Source organism: Sceloporus occidentalis, unplaced genomic scaffold (assembly GCF_023333645.1).
Source record: "Sceloporus occidentalis isolate IW3139 unplaced genomic scaffold, rSceOcc1.0.p SCAF_47, whole genome shotgun sequence".
NCBI classification, from domain to species: Eukaryota; Metazoa; Chordata; class Lepidosauria; order Squamata; family Phrynosomatidae; genus Sceloporus; species Sceloporus occidentalis.
Genome location: NW_028317027.1, coordinates 750,193 through 770,270, shown reverse-complemented (window position 1 = coordinate 770,270; position 20,078 = coordinate 750,193). Strand labels below are relative to the sequence as shown.

Here is a 20,078-nt window from a genome sequence, read left to right as displayed (position 1 = left end):
AAGTACAACACCAAATAAGGGGATTAGGGAACTATTGCACTTACATGTAAAAGGCAGTGCTGCCTTAAGTTTGTTTCTGGACACTGCACTCTTTAATAAACATTACAACACGTTTAATAAAAACACAAAATAGGTGCAGTGCAGCGTAATTAGGAATAGGCACCCTCATCTCTTCAAATACAATGCAAAAATGTTTAGAAGTCTCACTCTCTATGACCCTGTAAAGTCCACTGCAAGCTTTGGATTGCTGGCTTCCATTCTAATGCTAGGGTCTTCAGTGCGATAGAGGAGACTAGGCTTTGCTGGCTTCTCCTCCATTCAGTGCCCTGTTAGGTAGTCCTGAGTGGAGTCCGAAGCAAAAGAATCAGCATCTTCATTATCAGAGTCATCACTGCTGTCATCTGCTGCTGGCTCTCCAGTTAGTGCAATCCGTGCATAGTCATCGGTATCTATGGACTTGCAGAAGTGAATAGCGTATTTTAATTTCTCTTCAAGTACCTGCTTGCAGGAATACCTGGGCAGCTTCAACAGAAAGAAGCAAGTATAGGATTCTGGAAGGAAATGATCCGCAGGGTTGTACTTATCCAAAACCTATTAAGATGAAGGGGAAAAAACCAAATACAAGCAATACATTAGACCACTCATTTCACTCAGAAAAGCAAATTAGATTCTAACTGTAGGGATTTAATCCAGTCTGCTTAGACTGGTTCTATTTTCTGCAAAAGAACAGTCTGTCGATTGGCCATTGTAATAATTTGTATTAGTTTCCCTAATAAAATGGAATTGCTTTGATATTAAGCTAGTGTCAGCTTGTCGCTCTGCTAATATTTTCAGTATCCATTCAGCTGCAGCCACTCAGTGCAGCATCTTTGGTTCTCCTTAATTTCATCTAATATGGGTATACACAATGGTAGAGCACTTTAAGGCATATATAATAATTCAAAACAGACACACATTATAATGTAATATAAGTAAAAACTATTTTTTCGGGTAATTAGATTCAAATTGCATAAAATATTGTGTGATGTTATGAATGAAATCTTAATTTGGTTTATGTAATACAAGAGAACAACAGATCCAAATACCTGAATGACAAAGTCTCTGCCTCTGAAGTCTGCTATAGTCCTGGGGAGCCTGGTCCTGCCCCATACAAACCGAAGGAACAAGGATCGTTCTGTATTGGAGAAAGACTCCATTACCTCCCAGAACCACTGGATGAGTGATGCAGTTGGCTCAATTCCTTTGTAGGTGGCTACAGACTTCAGAAGGTGAAGGGGAATATCTGGGCTGCCACACACCTGAATGAAGATAAATATGCAATGTAAAGGTCACATACAGAAAAACCAAAATTAAAACAATAAATACAGCTGTCCCTCATGTCATATTGTAAAGAAAATGTAGGATTCAAGGTTATGACTAAACTATGAGAGTTTAATAACTTATGTCACTAAAAACCTAATCTTAACAAAGGTCATCACATGGTTACGAATTAATGGCAATATTACAGACAAGCTATAAATTACAGAATATTTTCTGGGGGTGCATGGATTCCTATTTGTGGAAACAGAACTTTTTGAATAATCAAGTGATCTTTTGGGGAGACATACGCCTCTCCTACTGTTTCAGTTTGCTCTTGACTGCCCAATAGATTGTAAATTCCAAGGAGCATTCTTGTCTTTGTTAAATATTTTCACTGTCCTCTATTGTAATAGTGCTACACAACCTGCTGGGGCTATATGAAGAAAAATTAAATGTAAAGGCATCATCCATAAGTAATGGATCAGGAACGTCTTACATAACATAACATAGCCATTGTGTAAAACATTGCAGGAATTCAAACCAAGTTTGTGTTACTTGAACTGTCTACAGACATTAACGTTTGATACTATGGGCACTTTAAAGTAACCATTTCAGTGTATATAAGCCTTGAAGTATACTGTAAAAGCATAATATGGACTTAAGTACTTCACTGAATGACATTTTAAGCATCCGCTTATAGCTCTGTGGAGATTACATTATACAGACATCTGGGATTTGTGCAAATCTCTAGAATTTATGCAATATGGAACATACCATGTCTAAAACCCATTTAAAAGGACACAGAATGTATCTGACATCACCAGTCCGCTACCAGTAGATACCCACAGTAGCCACATACAGTTAACGTAAAACAGTAACAATACCATAGTTTCCAGTTCATAGCCAGTAAAGAGAGACAGAAGGGGCACAGGAACCACACGTGCCATTCCTTCGCGTACCGCAGCAACCTGCTCATCAAACTCATGCAGTCTGTGAATGCAGAAGAGAATAAGGAATCCAGTGAAAACAAATGCTTCCAAATAAATAGCTTTAGCTAACAATACAACTGAATAATTAAAATCACAAAAACACTGCCATTCTTGGTTAGTATGGTGTTATGACCACTTTTTAAACACTGGATCAGAAACACTGGATCAGAATCACTTTCTACACATAACCCAGATTACTCCATCGTATTACTGGAAGGTATGTATAGTCACATTGTACTGCACCAAAAAAATAAAACCTGTTGAGTTTATTAAGTAACAAAATAAACATTATTCAGCCTGTGTTTAAGTAGTTATTTAAAATAATGTTCATTTTTCTATAAAAGATTGCATAACAGGTTTGGGCATGTGATTCAAGTTTCTTTTTCTTTTTTTTTTTTAACCCCTTCGTGACAAAGGCTGATTTTACTTTTTGTACCCTTCATGACAATGGCCGTTTTAACATTTCTGCGCTGCTCGTGTTTAGCTGTAATTTTCTTCTTTCCCGTTTACTGAACCCACACACACATTAGATATTGTTTTTTTCAGGACAAGAAGGGCTTTCATTAGATGACATTGTTATGATTGTATCATATTATTTACTATTAAAAAAAGTACAAAATATGGTGAAAAATTTAGAAAAAAATGACTGTTTCTAACTTTTAGTTGAAAAATCTTTTACGCATCTATAAAAGGTAATGAAAAAACCTGCTAAATAGATTCTACTATTTGTCCTGAGTTTAGAAATACCCAATGTTTTTATGTTTTTTTGCTTTTTTTCTACACATTATGGGGCAAAAAGTACAGGTAGCGTTTTGCTATTTCAAAGCCATTTTTTCCAAATCTGGTAATTCTTCCCCTCATGTGCCATTTCGGGTATCTTTAAAGCCGGCCAATGCAATTTACCCCATCAAGTCATATATTTTTGAAAACTAGACAGCCCAGGGTATTCCAAATGCTAGTATTTTAACCATTTTCAAGCACTAATTCTACCATCAGCCTTTGTCAAACTTTATGGTAGTAATTTTTTTTGCATTTGTTTTTTCACACACATTTTACTTTAGGTATGAATAAACAGGTTCTGGTATATGTCACTATCATAAAACACCCCAATATGTGTTTAGCAACATATCCTGAGTACAGCGATACCTCACATGAATGATTTTGCCTGGCTGTTTGGGGGCAAAAGGGCCACATTTGGGGCATGCGCATTTTTCCATGTTGAACTTTGGCATTTGGGGATCCACTGCCCATGCCCTATTTGGTACATCTTTGAGCCGGGCCATTTCAGTGTGCCCAATAAAGCCATATATTTTTGAAAACTAGACACCCCAGGGTATTTTAAATGCTGGTGTGTTAACTCTTTGCATGCACACATTTTACCACCAGAATTTTTTCAAAGTTTGCAGTAGTATTTTTTTGTGTGTATTTTTCCCCCACACACCTACTTTATGTATGAATTTACAGCTCCCGGTTTATGCCGCTGTCACATGACACCCCAATATGTGTTCAGCAACATCTCCTGAGCGCAGTGATACCCCACATGCATGGGTTTGTCATTTTTTGGGGGAACTAAAAGGCCACATTTGGTACGTGTGCATTTTTCTAATTGGAAATTAGATGTGTGGCCATCCTTCCTCCCGTGTTATTTGGGACATTGTTGAACCCGGCCAATTCAATTTACCCCATCAAATCATACATTTTTTAAAAGTAGACACCCCATGGGCATTTAATATGCCAGTATTTTAACTCTTTCCATGCGAGAATCGTTTTAAGCTAATGTGCTAATTTTAGGACTTGCTCACAAAAATATATTTTTTATATATATATTTAATTTTTTTTGCCTTTTTCAACTTTAAGGTTCCCCTGATAGTGACATCAGTGGGAAATTATTTTTACATTTTACTGTTTTTTTTACTATTTTTTTCTAATTATTAATTTTATTTTATTTTTTAATTTATTTTTACTAATCACACTGTGATTAGAAAGCTGGGCTCCATTGACTTGCATGGTTGAATGCAGTACCTGTATTCAACCTGCAAGTGGAGCCAGAGTTCTCTAGAGGGTCAGGAGACCGTCTAGCGAACTTTCACCTTTACTGGTTTTTTTCCCGGGCCGCCGCCATCTTGCCAAAGGTAAGTGTTTGGTGTCGCTGGATGCCTCCTGATCGAGGCATTCCAGCGACACCATTTAAGTTTAGGAGGCACGTCATTTGTCATAATCGACTTGTTTTTCCGTGCCGTGCCAGAACCGGCAATTGTCATTAAGGGGTTAAAGAAACCCCACAAACCAGAGGATGATGCTGTGAGTGACTGTATTATCTGGTCAGGGCATTTAACAAAATTACATTTTCCCCCAGCGTGTTTTCCATTAGTTACTTATGGCCTGAACTGTAAGACGCACAGCTCTGAGCTGCTAAGCCCCTGCCCTTAGTTGCCCCCAACATCCCAGTATATAGAACAGGAATCTGTACCAATAGCAAAACAGAGCTCTGCTGGGTGCAATGATAAACCCAGATGGAGAGGAAGGGCACATATGCTTTACAACTGCCTAACACCACTGATAAATGCTGCCCAGTTTGCTGAAAGACAGGGTCAGTGATGCCACTTTCTTCTCGTGATCCCTGAAAACTAATACAAACAAAATTGGCATTGTCTGCTTTTAAAGAGACATTCCAGCCATCATACGCAATTTAACGCACATGATAGCCGCATCTGCCCCTCTGGCCACCCTCAAGCTATTTTCCATGCGGGAGATTGGTTTATGAAGATACCGGCTCATTCAAATGCACAGGCAGGGCAGATTTAAGACACCATTTGTGTAATTCCCTTGGCTTTCACTGTAAAATAGAAAGTCTGCATATTCCTGTTAATTCCATAGGCTGAGCTGCTTTTCTAATTCTAGAGCAGGAAATGGGGCCCATTGCACTGCAGTTTTACTCTTTTACTACCAAGTGGTGACCTGTTACAAATTCCAGCTTTCTTCAATTTTCATGCATCTTTATTATCTTGCCAGTATCTAGCCTTTGATCTACCAGAGAATTCACATTTGTAAGATTAAATGATGAAAAATAGTCAGAAATGCCCCCTATGGAGGATTAAGAATGTATCCAGGACACACCACAAGAGTGATGACCTTTACAGCATTACGATTTAATTTCCACTTTAATTTCCACTTCCACCAGTATTTAGGCAGACAAGCAGTTGCAAATCAAGAAGCGAATGCGTATTAGACCTGGAAATGGTTGCTGTTCCACAGCATATAAAACACTCTATTCTGATAAATGGAAAGTTACTAGCCAGGACTTACAGGGACATAACCCAATACGAGATTACAACTCCTGCCAAATATTTTATTACTAGTATCAAAATAAAAATATGTTTTCAAAAATAGGGGGAACACCTACCAAATGTTTTATTACTAGTATGAAAATAAAAATGTTTTCATTAAAAAAACTGTTCATGTTTCTTTGCATAAACGTCTTCAAGGAGCTTCATCTTAGCCATTTGTATGTATCTAATAGACAAGCAGCCAGACACGGCCTATTGTAAACAATATAGCAGTTAAGTATAAATCACCAAGCAGGACATTGCCTAATGAAATTTAAGACGAAGATTTTGTTAGCATTGCCATAAAGAATCGGCTCAGTGTGGAGTTTTAAACCCAAAATATCAAGGTGCTGGCAATGTACTCTGGTAATTGGTCCCTTGAAAAATGATTGAAAAAAACAGTATGATGGGCCTTGCATACATTCTTGCCTTTTCACATTAATCTCAGCTCTGAAAAAAGGGTATTAGATCATGATGTTCACCATTAAAGTAAATTTAAAATATATATTTTTTTTTTAAAGAAAAATTAGAATCATCTAGTTAATTTGTTTCATCCAGAGAAGCTAAATGCTCATTTGTACCCAACTGCTCAGTATGCCTCCTATTCAGCAAATCCTTCCCCCTACGGTGAGCAGTTTTCAGATATTCTATTCTCCGAACGGAAAATTCAGTAAGCGAAACACGTTTCATAAATCCATACAGACAGCTGGCCACAAAGGGAAACGGATTTAGCTGTGCTTTTTACAAGGTATGCACACATCCCCAGACCTCTGCCTAAGACAGAGGGTTGGGACTTCCTATTTCCGATACTGGCTAAAGATGTGTTTTATCTTCATTTACATGGAAAATAAAAGTAAACATGGTTCCTGCTTCAAGGTCCTAGAAAGTATTCTTATGGAAACCTGACAATTAAATAAATATTTGGTAAAACCACTTTGTGGTAAATGCATATACATACACTCTACATGCATTTTTAATGAATAAAATCAGGTAAACAGCATACTCAAAGGATGTAAAGCTTGCTGAACTAGCTTGGATGACTACCTTAAGAAATAGGCTTTATGTAGTGGTTTTCTGAAGATAAATCCTTACCCAAGCTCAAAGGAATTATAAATAAATAAAAAAAATGAATAACTGTTTTCTTGGCAAAGACATGAAACAATGATTTTTTCGTACCAACTACAGTTGCATGTAAAGAAGAAAAGGTAACACGTTGGTACAAACCTGTAGCCGATTGCAAGTCTCACATACTCTGCCCGATTCTCAAGGGTAATGTGGGTATGCTTGGAGCTGAGCTGTATGTCCTGACCACTTGCACTTGGCACAGTAAACGGAAGAATCATCGCTTCAAATTCTTCTGAAGTGGCCTCATTGTCTCGTATGTACATAAGTCCAGGAATAAAATCTTTATCCACCTTTAAATATGGAAACAACCAGACTTGGTATTTTTTACGGATACATCTCTGTTTAGTTTTTCCTCGGAATAAAACAATCTCATACACTTCAATAGGATACACCAGGATTAATGAAATATTTACTATTTATTACAAGTATTGTGAATCTCTGTAGTAATGTGTTGCAACCAAAAAAGCTTTATTCCAGCACAAACTGATTCTAATAACAGCAGCCAGAAGATAATTTAATCCACCATGGGTTTTATTAGAGCACTATTATGTTTTATGCGTTGATATGCATTATAGAAGGAAATTAACGTGACAAAATCTTTATACATGCTGTAACCCTACCCAGACGCCACTATAATGCCTATACAAACCTATATTAATGAACATGGATGAATGATTTAAAATCATTTCACCATGTCAAATCAATTTGTATATGCTATTAGTACAATGCTTACTTCACTAAGGTCAGCAATTGTTAAATTCATGCCTGCCAGCTGCTTCCATACTGGTTCGGCAAGATTAAGGCTCAGAGGACTCCCTGTTCGAATGGCAATTCCAAGAAGCACACCTGGACAGAAAAAGAACACGCTTACTTTAGCAACAGAGTCATTAATCCAACACAAAGGGAGATCATTTCATCCTATGGCACTGACATCCAAATCATTTAATCAGACAAAGCAAACCTCGAGTGCATGAAATCCTTTATAAACAGGAATCAAACTTAATTACTGTTCACCAGAAGTAAAACATTTATTATTTACCAAATTGTGTTATGTTTGACAAACTGTTTTTTGGTATTAAGGAAATCCTGGGTAAGCCGTTTCATAAACTGCTTGATTACATTAACACTGTAGTCGACTTATTGCTTATGTACTGATCAACTGACTTTTCCAACAAAAAGCAGAGGTACCACTAAATTACAACAAATTAAGGCTGCTCTGAGGTGAGGGCCTATATAAGCAGTGTATTTAGGTACCAAAAACCATAATCATAGAATATGGACTTGTGGGAGAGCTAGTAATTCCAGTATAACTTCACACATACAATAATGCACACAGAAGTCTTGGAGAAAACAGATGGCTTCCATATATTTTCTCTTAGACAGAGGGCACACTTTTCACACAAAGCATTGCAGAATACAAACTATGTTATTCTAACCATTACCAGATTTATTACCAAGTATTGGTATTGTACAGATTCTTTACAAATAATCATCAATGAATAAACAAGGACATCATCCTTTTAACAACGGCTGTACGGGCTTCTACATTAAAGTACTAACTCTATATCATAGGCCTCTATGCTAGTGAAGAACTCACCCAAGAATCTGAACATGTTCATGTGCAGCGGAGTTTTAGCAGCTGGGTTTAGCAGGAAGCAGTCCCTGTTAGCACCAGACTCATCTCGACCATTTGGTGTCACAATAAGTAACGGTGTCAGCCCATTCTGAAGTTCCTCACACATCTCAGCGATAGATTCACTGTAACCCCCACCACAGTCATCCACTGACTCACCTACGAATAAAATAACAATTGTTAGATGTGTAGTATTAAAAGTGGAAATTTTAGTAGAATAAGAAAGAAAAACAGTTGGGGGGATAGTAAGAAGTAATATTCAGTGCAAAATTTTTTTAAACCAACGGATTTTATCTAATTTTTTTTTATCGTGTTTTATGCGCATTTAGGGTTAAATGAGGAAAAGTGTTATAATTTATGTAATTATATTGCTCACACCTGGCTGGTAAGCTGAAAGTATCATTTATGCTACAACGTATCCAAGTGTACCGTTGAAACAAAACGACTCTCGAAAGATTCAATGAATCAATTACCAACAAACTTGACCTTCCAAACACGATGAGGTAGCAGAAGGCTGTCAGGGCTGAAGGAAGTCATTTTTGCACACATCTGGCCAAAAACAGATTTGGTGCCATCTGGGCCCGCCAAACCACCTTTACTCCTTGAGCGTTTAACCTAAATGAAGTAACCAACAAAAAATGACACCAGCTGGAGTTTTAATGACTTTCAGCAGAATGTGGTTAGTATTGCAATCAGTGATTTATATGAAAGCTAAGGAAACAAGACCCTGTTGGTATTATGTAAACAATAAATGGATTGTGATAACACAAAGGGATTTATTCACTAAATCTTGTGTTGGCATGAGAGGTGTACTTTCAACCCCTTGACGTCACAACACATTACAAATGGCTAAGTTTCTGCCGCAAGGCTTGGTTTTTCCCAGGTAACCCGCAATTAAAATGAGGCCGATCTGATTTATATGTAAAATGCCAGCATATGAAACAGAAAACAAACACACTTGTATCCTGTTCAATTCCACCACTGGGCCATGCTGTCTGTCTCGCACCATGGTAGCTTGGACAACTTTGCGGAATGCAGCCTCCTAGAAAGACACAAACATTTTTTCTAAATCTATATTCCTGGTGTAATCACATATTTAGCCATTTTATTGACCATTGCTAGGAACTGATGTAAGTTAAACACTACTTTAGCTACAACCTACTTTAAACAAAAAATTTCAACTGTTCTCTTCACATTTTAAGCATCTTTATGTTCATAGTATAGGTCATTTAGCTCTACAACATGTAAAGTACAAAATATAAAAATATGGTAAACAATTGATTCAAAAAAGAAAAACATGAAAATGTCATGAAGTTACTGAAGTCATGAATAACTAAGAATCATGAAACACAATTTGATAGATATCAGCAATCAATGGTATGCACCATTACTACTCTGGAAGGGGAGAATGGTTTTGCCCTACATTGTCTGCTCCTATGTTTCATCTGACAGTACGGTAATGATAGCATCATGCACGCATATCCCCATTCAGTTAAAAGGTCAGTCAATGCATCCACCCATGGCGATGTTAATACTTCCATACATTTACTTTTAGGGTATGACATCTCTACATACACGCACACCTTTTCAAATATTACTGTACACAGGAAATAAACATACCTTTCCTTGTGAAATGAGAATCCCACGTAAAGTGTCAAAACCAACAGAGGGACCCTGGCCAGTCTCATCAAGGCGTCCCTCTAGGTCAAACATGGGGATGCACGGGCAAAATAACTCGGAAATATGATGCAGCAACAGCAACCTATTTCTCAACCCAACAATCATAATCTCTTGGAGATGGTTATATTCCATTGGGACCTACATAAAGTTGAAAACATAGTTATGGTTCCATATTGAAAAGATGATGATGAATAAATAATTTTAAAGGAGCAGAGTTATACAGTCTATGAAAATAAAAACCAATCTAAAATGGTTCCATCTTGTTCTAATTATGTATTGCTGTATATGTTATACTGACCTGTAATCATAGGTGGTACTGCAAAACTGTTGAGTGTTTAATTGAATAAAAAAAACTACATTGTTTTATGCATAATTAAGATAATGAGTAATCACAAAACCTGCATATCAGGAAATTCCTTAATAAATGGGTTGATTTAAACAGTAAAAAAAAAAAGAAGTTACATTGTAAGTGAATAAATGCTGCTGAGCACATACCTGAGTGGGAAGTTTGCCTGCATTAGCAGGTTTGCTAGTAGACCAGGCTAAAGTGTGCGCAGATCCACAAGCAACTCTGTTAATCTTTTTACCCTGAAGTGCAGCGACAAGTCTGGGTCTTTGAATAGCATTGGTGGTCCCATCTCCAAGCTGACCCTCATCATTATCACCCCATGTGTAAACTTCACCTGGAAAAAAGAAATATCTCATTAGTTTCACAAAAGCTTTGCATTCCGAGTGCATTTCTCTATCCCCTACAAAGATTCCTGTAATAACCTCAGGTGGTAAAAGGATGAATATGAAGGAACTTGCCTAAAAAAATACAAAAAACATTTTAGAGGTTGCTTGTTATTAAGCAGGCATCTTATTTCTAAGATATCTTATTTTAAAAAGCTGGTCCTAGGAAAACATAATATTTCATAAATATGCTTTTGCCGTGTTATTTGGGGGATACTTTAGCTATTTACCATCTTCTGTGCAGCATACACAATGCAATGATCCAGTGGCAATGGCTATAACTTTCTTGCCCTGAAGACCCTGTACTTGTCGGGGTCGCCTCACGTGGTCATCAGAACCATGGCCTAACCGGTGATAATCTCCTTTGCCCCTATATATATATAAAACAAAAAGAACATTAGCCATCAACGAAGACAGGTAATATTCAATTTAATGCAGAGAACTATATTATATATCACAGCATGAGGATTAAAAGCAAAGGATTAATGGCAGCATGATGTTTGTATTTTTTGAATTACTAATTTTTTTTCTTTTTAATTTTGTGCGTACATTATGTAGTGCACTTCATAGAAGAGATGCCATATTGTAGTCTGCCTCAACAGAGGAATGCTGGAAGATACATTGTATTCCAGGAAAACACAAGATCACACGCCTACTTAATAGAATCAGAAAAGTACTAAAGGATAACACACAAGTAAAAGATAAGGCAGAATTTAACAAAAGCAATAAAAGCTAAACAAAAGTTGATATAATCATTATTGATTGTTTTATACAGCACTCTCATATGCCATAGCTCTATACAATGGACATTATTGAAAGGCAGCAAGAAACATGGTCATTCCTTAAGCACATGACACAAGTTTGCCATAAAACTGTGCAGAACTAGAACAGTTTACATTACCAAGATGAACATACCACGTATACACAGCACCAGACTTTGTCAGGGCCACAGAAAACTGAGATCCACATTCCACTTTTGTTACTCCAAGCCCTGTTAGAGAGTCGATCTATCGGAAAAATAGGAAATGGAGTTGTACTGAACATGGCCGCCAAATACAAAATATATGTATAAAATTGGTATTAAAAATAGAAATATTTTCAAAAATAGTACGTGTAAAACTACACATTGCTTACCAAGCCACTTACCATCTACATGGACTGCATTCACATAAGCACCTGGTTTCTGAACCAGCATGGCATATGTTTATTTGGGGTTAATTTGAAAAGGTATCTTAAAAACAGACAGGCTGGACCCCAAATAATTATATTTTTATATGCTGTAGCATTCTCTTGATAAAACTCCACTATGTGGAATGAAATGTCAATCTGCATTTGTACTACCAAAACATTTATGATTTTCAGTTTTCTAACCCATGAGTGCCTTGTTCTCAGGATACTTACTTATTGTTGATGAAGTTGCACATAGGCTAGATATATGTTCATTTGTTATGTTAAGTTTGAGCGCAAGAATATTGGAAGAACACAATACAATACAGTACTAAACCTCCACTCCTATTTGATGCAATGAGCTCCAGCAAACTGCTCCTTTGCTTACATATACAAAAATTCAACCATTTAAGATTCACTCCTTAGTAACGGGATTGAATATGGCCTTAGTATCTCTCCGTGTTCTGCACTTTGAGGTCAATTTATCAGCTACCATTTTTGCTTTTGTCATAGCATGCGCTTTGTTTCTGCCAAGTAAAACTGCCCCTTTTAGCCATAATACAGTAATAAAGTCTTATAGCAGTTTAAGTTCTTTTTAGGTTTGTGTTTGTATTTTTGCCAATGGCTTACAACTTTTTTGCCCAAAACACCACTGAGGCCTGCTTAACTGACAACATAAATATTACATATTGGTTAATATTGATTTTATACATGTACAGTATACAAATTACTGTGTAAATATATGAACAAAAATAACAAAATGAACTTGCATGGGGTTCTATTTTCTTTCATCGCATATATTTTAACAAAAAACAAAAAAAAAAAAAAAAAGATTTCCTTCAAGAAACCTTGTGTGTAAGTCCCTGAATTTAAAGCCCATTTATCAAAAATATTAATTTGGTCTCTCTCCTTGGACTGTCACATCATTCAGTGAAGCAATGCACTTGAGATAAACATGTTCAATTACCTTACACTGCATTGCTAAGTAACCTTGGATTCCTGAAGCAGTTTTTAGCAATAGATAAAATGTGTGATAAGTGCTTCAGAGCAACAACGTAGTCAGGTTTTACACTCCTAAAATCTATTCCTTTATCCCTTGATACACGAGTCACCCAATACAAGATTCCAAAGGTCTTTCCCACCTACCTTTTCATGCATGTCTGCCTGAAATAGGTTTATCCTCAAAACAAATGTCCATGGTAAGTTCTCAAAGTATTATATTACATTGTTTTTTTTGTCCTACTGAGGACTTTTCACACTAGCAAAGGCAAAAAGAAAAACGTCCTCATGTATATATTACTATTAACAGAACATATGTCTAGACTGCATGTCGTCTAAAGCCAGGTAGCAAAGCTGTGTTTTTGTATGTGTTTGAGAAAGACTGTCCACACGTGTGCATCGTCTAAGAAGGATTTCTCAGTTTTCTTTTTTGCTTACAAAATGGGAAATGTAAATAACTGCAAAAAGGGATTGAGAAGGCCACATACTTTCATGGGTACTTTGCAGCCATCACTGCCACCTCTTCCTAGTTTTCCATAGTCTCCATCTCCCCAGGACCAGACCGTATCATCGTCAGTCAGGCAAAGCGTTTGTGCATCTCCGCTGCCGCAAGCGATATCTATAACACGATATCCCTGCAGGGCTTCCACCTACAAAAAGAAAACAAAATAGGTTACCTGATAAAGGGCCTCTGCATGTCTATTTTCAGCTACAACTGTGATTTACAACATTAACAATTTTTACACTGTTTCTTATCCATTTGATGTTATTTTAATAATCAAAATTTGCTTTTCTCTGGAAAGACATTTTTGCTTTTCTTTTCTTCTTTGAAACCCATGAAACGTTATCTTCTACACATATAATGGAGATTGAGATCGGAGTGTAATCCACTGACAGTGTAGCTGAGAACTGATAACTGATGTTATCACTGACGGAATGGGGTTATAAATTGAGCTGTTTGAGTAGCATAATGCCAATGGCTCTATGCTGGTCTCTTAGATTCATACAAATCATTGTTATTTCTTTTGCCAATGGGACAGACATAGTTCCACATAACAGTTGCTGCTATTATTGTGTTTTGTGCATATTTATGTATGGACTATTTGTTATTAGTCATTAATAAAAATGTAGTTCTATCTTTATAATGTAGATGGTAATAATGAATAAAATCAAATATATAGATTAATCTGAAGCATAGCAAGATTGCTTGGAGGAATAGGTGTGCTTTTGTCAACCAAGAACATCGGTGTGGTTGTGGCGCTATATATAAAAAGCTTTAACTTTTTTGCACATACACCAAAAAATTGTATGGTTTGTGAAATCTGTTTCTACCATAACTATTACCAGCGAGTGTTCCAGTTCTCCATGATGCAGGAAATAAGGCAGCAGGGCTACCTCATTTGCATACACAGAACCTGATGTCAGCAGCTAGGTACATAATCAAGCAATTTTTTTTTCAGTTACTCATTTATATGGGAACTTTAGAAAGCTCTCCATTAGACTTACCAATTTTGGCTTCAGTTGATCCTCGCTGTCTCCATGACCAAGTCGTCCATATCTTCCCTTGCCCCAAGTATACAACTCTCCTGCAGCAGTAATACAGGCACTGTGTGCACCTCCTGCAGCAATGTCTATTACTTCTGTTCCTCTTAAAGATTCAATAACACGGGGACGGTCACAAGAGCTAAAATAGAACCAAAATTAATCCTTGTCGAAAGAAGTTCCACTATAGCTACACCTGAATGAATGGATCTCTGTAGTTTTTGACACTACATTTTAAAAAGCAGGCACCCTTTTTTAAAATAGGAAAAAGAAAACTATTCAAATGTGCTATTGTTTTATTTTACCTTCTGTTTCCATGGCCTAGTTTTCCATCTTCTGCTTCTCCCCAAGAATAGACTTCCCCTTCAGAAGACAGGGCAAGACAGTGCTTCCCACCTGAGTTGACAGCCACCTTCTTTATGAAGACATGTTGAACAGATTCCAGTAGTGTGGGTGTGGATACAGATTCTGTGCCACCGATACCTAGCCTCCCTCCTGCACCATATCCAGTGGCATACAACTACAAGAACACAATACAAAGTCATCATCTAAGTGGAAAACTATGACATTTAAATGCATAAACCAATAATCCCTTCAATGATTCACCTTTCCGTCGGCAGTAACAGCAAATAGCGTTTGTTCCCCTCCAATTAGCTGTATTGGTCGGAGTGTCGCTAAAGCTTCACATGGTGTAGGCACTTTGACTTTTGCACCTTCAATACCTCCAAGTTGCCCTCTATGATTATGACCCCAACCATATATCGTTCCACTTCCACCAGCTGACAGAGTCCAATCATCAGGCCGCCTTTAGTGAAGAAAAAGATAGAATTAAATAAACACTCAAATATTCATCTGCCATATTTGCCGTTATTTCCAAAACAGACAGCTTTGCACAGACCTGTTCATCCATTGGACAAGTTGTTCGTCTTGTTCTCTTTTAAACACATCGTGGCTTTCATGTAAGGTATTCATGCTCTCATTGTCTCCCATTAATTCACGGATTTTTTTGCTCACCTATATCACACAAAAAGGTTACATACAGCCTGATATGAGAAGAACCTAGTCAAGATTAAGATATACCATAAAATACATGTACTAATCTACTTCTAAAAGCAGTACCTCATCTAGAAATATACGTGGAAGAGGTGTTCTTTTGTCAAGTGCAACAGCAACTCTGGAAGCCATGCAGTATCTTCTAAACCATGCCCATTTGTGGGTCTCTGCACAGCAGGGAAGTGTATCCAACTCGAGGTCACAAGCAAGGGCCACCAAAACCTGAAAATTGAGTAGACCAATAAACAAAAGGAAGAAAAAAAACACTTGGAGCAAGTCATTTCTCCCAGCCTTGTTAAGGAACGTGTATTTAAAACAATAAAAAAAAACTACTAGGTTTTTGCATACCTGAGAATACCCAATAGCGTTGGCTGCCGAGAGGCCCACTCTCCTGGAGGTGTGGTTTGCCCCCAGTTAGACATAAAAGGGATTGGAAGAGGATTAACCAGTGCGGGAAGTCTGTGTGGCCTATCCACTGTGCAGCCAACATTAATTAGCATTGACCAGTACATCCCCGTTCTTGACGGGTTCCACATATATAGCTTTTGTTTTACTCCTACATGGCATTTTGTTTTAGTGACAGGTTCATTTTAAAAATCCTTTAGAACATTGGAAGTGCACACCAGGAGGAGGAAAAATGGCTCTCTCTGCTTATGGTTATATACAATAGAGCTGCAAGAGGAATTCAATGTATGCACCACAAACATTTTAAATGTGATGTAGAGTGAAACATCTATGCTATTTTACCTTACTGAGAGGGTACTAGATTACCGGAAGCGCCTGCCTGGAGAAGCGGTAAAGACTAATACAGTGAGGCAATTTAAACATAGGATAGGCATATGACTATCCTGAATCTGAAACACACGAACGACCGCCCTCTCACTAATTTAACTTTACATTGTGCACGGCTAGCTTGTGAAAAGTCCACTAGTGTCAACCCAACTTAATTATGTTTACCTGTTTGAACATGGCATAATAGCAACTCAAAAGGTAAAATGCATTATGCATCATAGGTTCTTCACATCATTTACACATTACCTTGAAGAATGGGCTGTGAAGAAGCTGCTTGCCCCCTCTTACAACTGGATCTTCGTATTCAAATTGCCTCTGCAAAGCTTCAGGAAGACCTTTGACCAGAGCTGCTAAAGCACTTCCAGTGAAACTCTAAGACCAGGATGTTAAAAAATCATCATATAGAAGCTGCCAGAGATATCACAAAACCTCAAAAGCAAACATTTTGTTTGTTTAAATTATTGGAAAAGCCCACTTTATCGGTTCAGTATACTTGAGCAAACGGGCATGTAGATAAGGACACTGGGTATGCCATTTTTTTATTCCTTACCCATATTACATGGGCTCCCTCAATTTCCTGCTTGTGGCTTGTTGCTGTTTTCAGATTTACCTGCTTGAACCAGAGTTGTTCCTATCATAAGACTGACATATCTGTCTGTAAGTGGATGACTTTGCATTGTGTTTAGTTCTAAGCCTGTGCTGTGCTCTTAAGTGGTGTTTAAAACAGGGGGCAAAAGAGGGAGCCCATGTAACCACTGTTGAGGAGTCAAAACATGACATGTGATGTGGACATAACTAAGGCTAGAGCAAACATACACATTGGTTAAGCGTGTTTGATTTTGCATGCTGCAATCTACATAAAGAAACAATTTAAAATTACATACATTGTATAACTGGAACAGGCTTGATATCATAATCAGTACAAGTCACGACATTTCAAACATTGTTCAATGCATTCAGGGTTTTCCTTTGCATTTACAATCATCTATATATCTGATGATATCCTATAAAGGATAGAATCTGCCTCTCACCAATGTCCGAGCTTCTGCATCAGCATCTCCCAGGAGCCTATTGATGTTTATCGATTGCCCGAACTCGGTGGTTAGAAGTTTCCTTAGCCTCTGAAGGGCCCACATTCTGTGACCTGCAGCTAAAATGTACATTTGAAAATGTCATGTGTGTCACAGATAAATGTAGGGGTTTTATGCGTGAAACTGATATTAACAAAGTTGCAGACCAAAGTTTCAAACACCAAGCATACTCTGAACTGTAGAAGAAAAAGTAAAATATTTACCCAGGGCACTTAATTGAGCACATGCAGCAAGGGAAGCTGCAAGACGAGGAACAATACCCCTGTTGGCTGCAAAGTTAAGTCGGAAATCAAGAAGGCAAGTGACCAGATCCATGGATGGGCATGATAGGATGCAACGATCCGACAGAAGGTCTTTCGGACCTGCAGATAAAAAAAAAATAAAAAAAAATACGTAAAATTAGATAAAACACTGATGAGAAAACAACTCTGTTTCTTTGGAACACTATATAGTAAACCACTTATCACTAAACATTTTGTATTTCACCACAGTTCTGTGTACATTTCACATGAATTCATTCATTAGGGACATAGACTGGAAAAGAGAGGAGTGGAAAGATGAGCAGAATGTAACCTAGTTCAGCATTTCTGTTCCATCTCATTTCCAGTACCTTTCTCCTTAGTTATACAAGTATAGTCCCATCCCTCTGGTTCTAACAAAAGAAATCCTATGCTACAACACATTGTTAACACTAATCAGAGTTTCACTCTTTGCCCTGAGTTCTTTCTTTAAATTCATTGTTTTTGTGTATATGGCATATCTATACTGTGATTAGTGTACCCTGCTAAGAGGTTTTTTTTTGTTTTATTATTGAAGCAATAGAAAAGGAAAACAAAGTTTTGCCCGGGTGTTCCTTAGTTCATGTGTAGTGTTCACTATAATTCCCTGCCCTTCATAACAAAACTTTGGGCACTATGGAGTGGTGGGTCTGAGCTGAGCCGACATGAGAAGTGCCACACGTAAAGCAAGAGAGTATTGCCACAAATAGAAGCATTTTGCTATTTTTGTGACAATGTTTGACTCCATTTGCAGAATAAATATTTAAAGATTATGTTGCACACCGATTCATGCATAAGGCACTCACTGCCCTGTTCGACAAGAGGCTTCCAGGTTGCGAGAAGTAGCTACACGAATACCCTTTAAATAGTCTGGCTTAACTACGCTGGCAAAGAATGAGTGCATTTTCAATGGAGCACCGATTTAAACAGCAACCGCATGAATCACAAGTTACCTGCGGCAGGCATTATAGGATATACTGTGAAGCGCCAGCCCCAACCATTGACTGAACCATCACTAATAAACTTCCACTTTAACTCGTCACCAGAAATCCGCAGCTCACTGGACCAGTCAGACCACTCTCGGCCTATTTATAAGAAAAAAAAGTAATATATTCTTAAGTGTTCCTGTACATGTACAGAATTTTCTTACACACAGCCGCTGAGAACTGTTAGATGAAAATAACTGGAATTGTGAAATGAAATTGACCAGAAAGCACGGTTTTATAGTTTGATGCATGTTTCTTATATTCCATGGTTGAAATGACTAGAAGCCTGCGAGAATGTGTGGGTAGGGAGAGAAAAAGAATTGGGCTAAGGATTGGGTAGAAAGAATGAAAATATAAAGGCAACGGAAAAGGGTCAATACATTTCTTAATGGCAAGCATAATAGGAAATATAGGTTTTTAGGACAATGTGGGGAAAATGAATGATGTTTGGATAGATAATTAAGCCAAGAAGGTTGGGTGGAGACTGGAAGGGTTAAAGAAGATAAGGAGCAGGACAGAGGTAAGGATGCGATTAAAAAGATGATGTTGAGGGTGTTTGTGGGTTTAGGGCTTTATAATGTTCCTCACCAATAAAGATGAGACAATGATAAAAGCAGAGGGGTTGGGATGAATGGAAATCTCCAGTTTCATATCACACAAGTATTCAAATGTTTAAAACATACAATTCACACAAAATTTGAGTTCAAGTCTTTCATGACAACACTCCTAAGCAGGACTAGAAAAATCTGAGTTCAGTATCAATAATGAGTTCGCCTGAAGGAACTCATAAGTTAAATTCTATTACTGTATAAACTGTTGGCACTAGATTAATAATAACAAATAACTGTATCCCAATATTGAAAGTGGTATAAAAATCATGCATTGTCATAAGCCATACCAAATGCTTCACAGAATGTTACGTATGTCTGTGAACATCTAAAACAAAGCAAGAATTCAGTGCACACCCTAATTTAAGGCATAAATATTGGGCATTCTGTCACACTATGTGACCATATATTGCTTAGCCCGCCACTTTGTCTGTGTGCATCTCTCATAATGCTCAAGGAGGCCAACCGTTAATTTAAGTTGTGCAAAAATATGAAAATAAAAATAGTAAAAACATATGACAAATTTAAATATATTTATTATGACGGCACAGCACAGAGGAATACAATAGCGCTCTATAAATCAATAAATAATAATAATTTCATCACCTGATCGGACTGAAACTATCCTGTTGGCCCCATCCATAACGGTGAGTGGGTCGTGACGCCGCTCTGTAGAACATTGGCGGTCAAACTCTACCCTAAGGCCCTCAGCACCTAAAAAGTCACAAAAGAGAATTGCTTGATTTAAACTACAAACAATCAGTTGTATTCTTCAGGA

The 20,078-nt window shown here is 37.5% G+C and overlaps 1 protein-coding gene across 1 annotated transcript in view; it reads right to left on the bottom strand.

The window, feature by feature from the left end:
• Nucleotides 1–318: 318 nt before the first annotated feature.
• Nucleotides 319–20,078, bottom strand: part of LOC149289180 (E3 ubiquitin-protein ligase HERC2-like) — an 81,530-nt gene continuing 61,770 nt past the window's right edge. The window contains exons 71-93 of the mRNA XM_089490854.1: nucleotides 19,907–20,014; nucleotides 18,660–18,791; nucleotides 17,632–17,790; nucleotides 17,369–17,487; nucleotides 16,584–16,709; nucleotides 15,612–15,767; nucleotides 15,391–15,506; nucleotides 15,099–15,297; nucleotides 14,798–15,012; nucleotides 14,457–14,634; nucleotides 13,439–13,600; nucleotides 11,700–11,791; nucleotides 11,015–11,154; nucleotides 10,548–10,735; nucleotides 9,993–10,190; nucleotides 9,331–9,414; nucleotides 8,846–8,987; nucleotides 8,337–8,531; nucleotides 7,473–7,585; nucleotides 6,839–7,029; nucleotides 2,184–2,289; nucleotides 1,086–1,298; nucleotides 319–591 (exon numbers count right to left, since the gene is read on the bottom strand). Of these exons, the coding sequence (XP_089346980.1) occupies nucleotides 319–591; nucleotides 1,086–1,298; nucleotides 2,184–2,289; nucleotides 6,839–7,029; nucleotides 7,473–7,585; nucleotides 8,337–8,531; nucleotides 8,846–8,987; nucleotides 9,331–9,414; nucleotides 9,993–10,190; nucleotides 10,548–10,735; nucleotides 11,015–11,154; nucleotides 11,700–11,791; nucleotides 13,439–13,600; nucleotides 14,457–14,634; nucleotides 14,798–15,012; nucleotides 15,099–15,297; nucleotides 15,391–15,506; nucleotides 15,612–15,767; nucleotides 16,584–16,709; nucleotides 17,369–17,487; nucleotides 17,632–17,790; nucleotides 18,660–18,791; nucleotides 19,907–20,014 (3,605 nt within the window). The remainder of the gene's footprint in view (nucleotides 592–1,085; nucleotides 1,299–2,183; nucleotides 2,290–6,838; nucleotides 7,030–7,472; nucleotides 7,586–8,336; nucleotides 8,532–8,845; nucleotides 8,988–9,330; nucleotides 9,415–9,992; nucleotides 10,191–10,547; nucleotides 10,736–11,014; nucleotides 11,155–11,699; nucleotides 11,792–13,438; nucleotides 13,601–14,456; nucleotides 14,635–14,797; nucleotides 15,013–15,098; nucleotides 15,298–15,390; nucleotides 15,507–15,611; nucleotides 15,768–16,583; nucleotides 16,710–17,368; nucleotides 17,488–17,631; nucleotides 17,791–18,659; nucleotides 18,792–19,906; nucleotides 20,015–20,078) is intronic.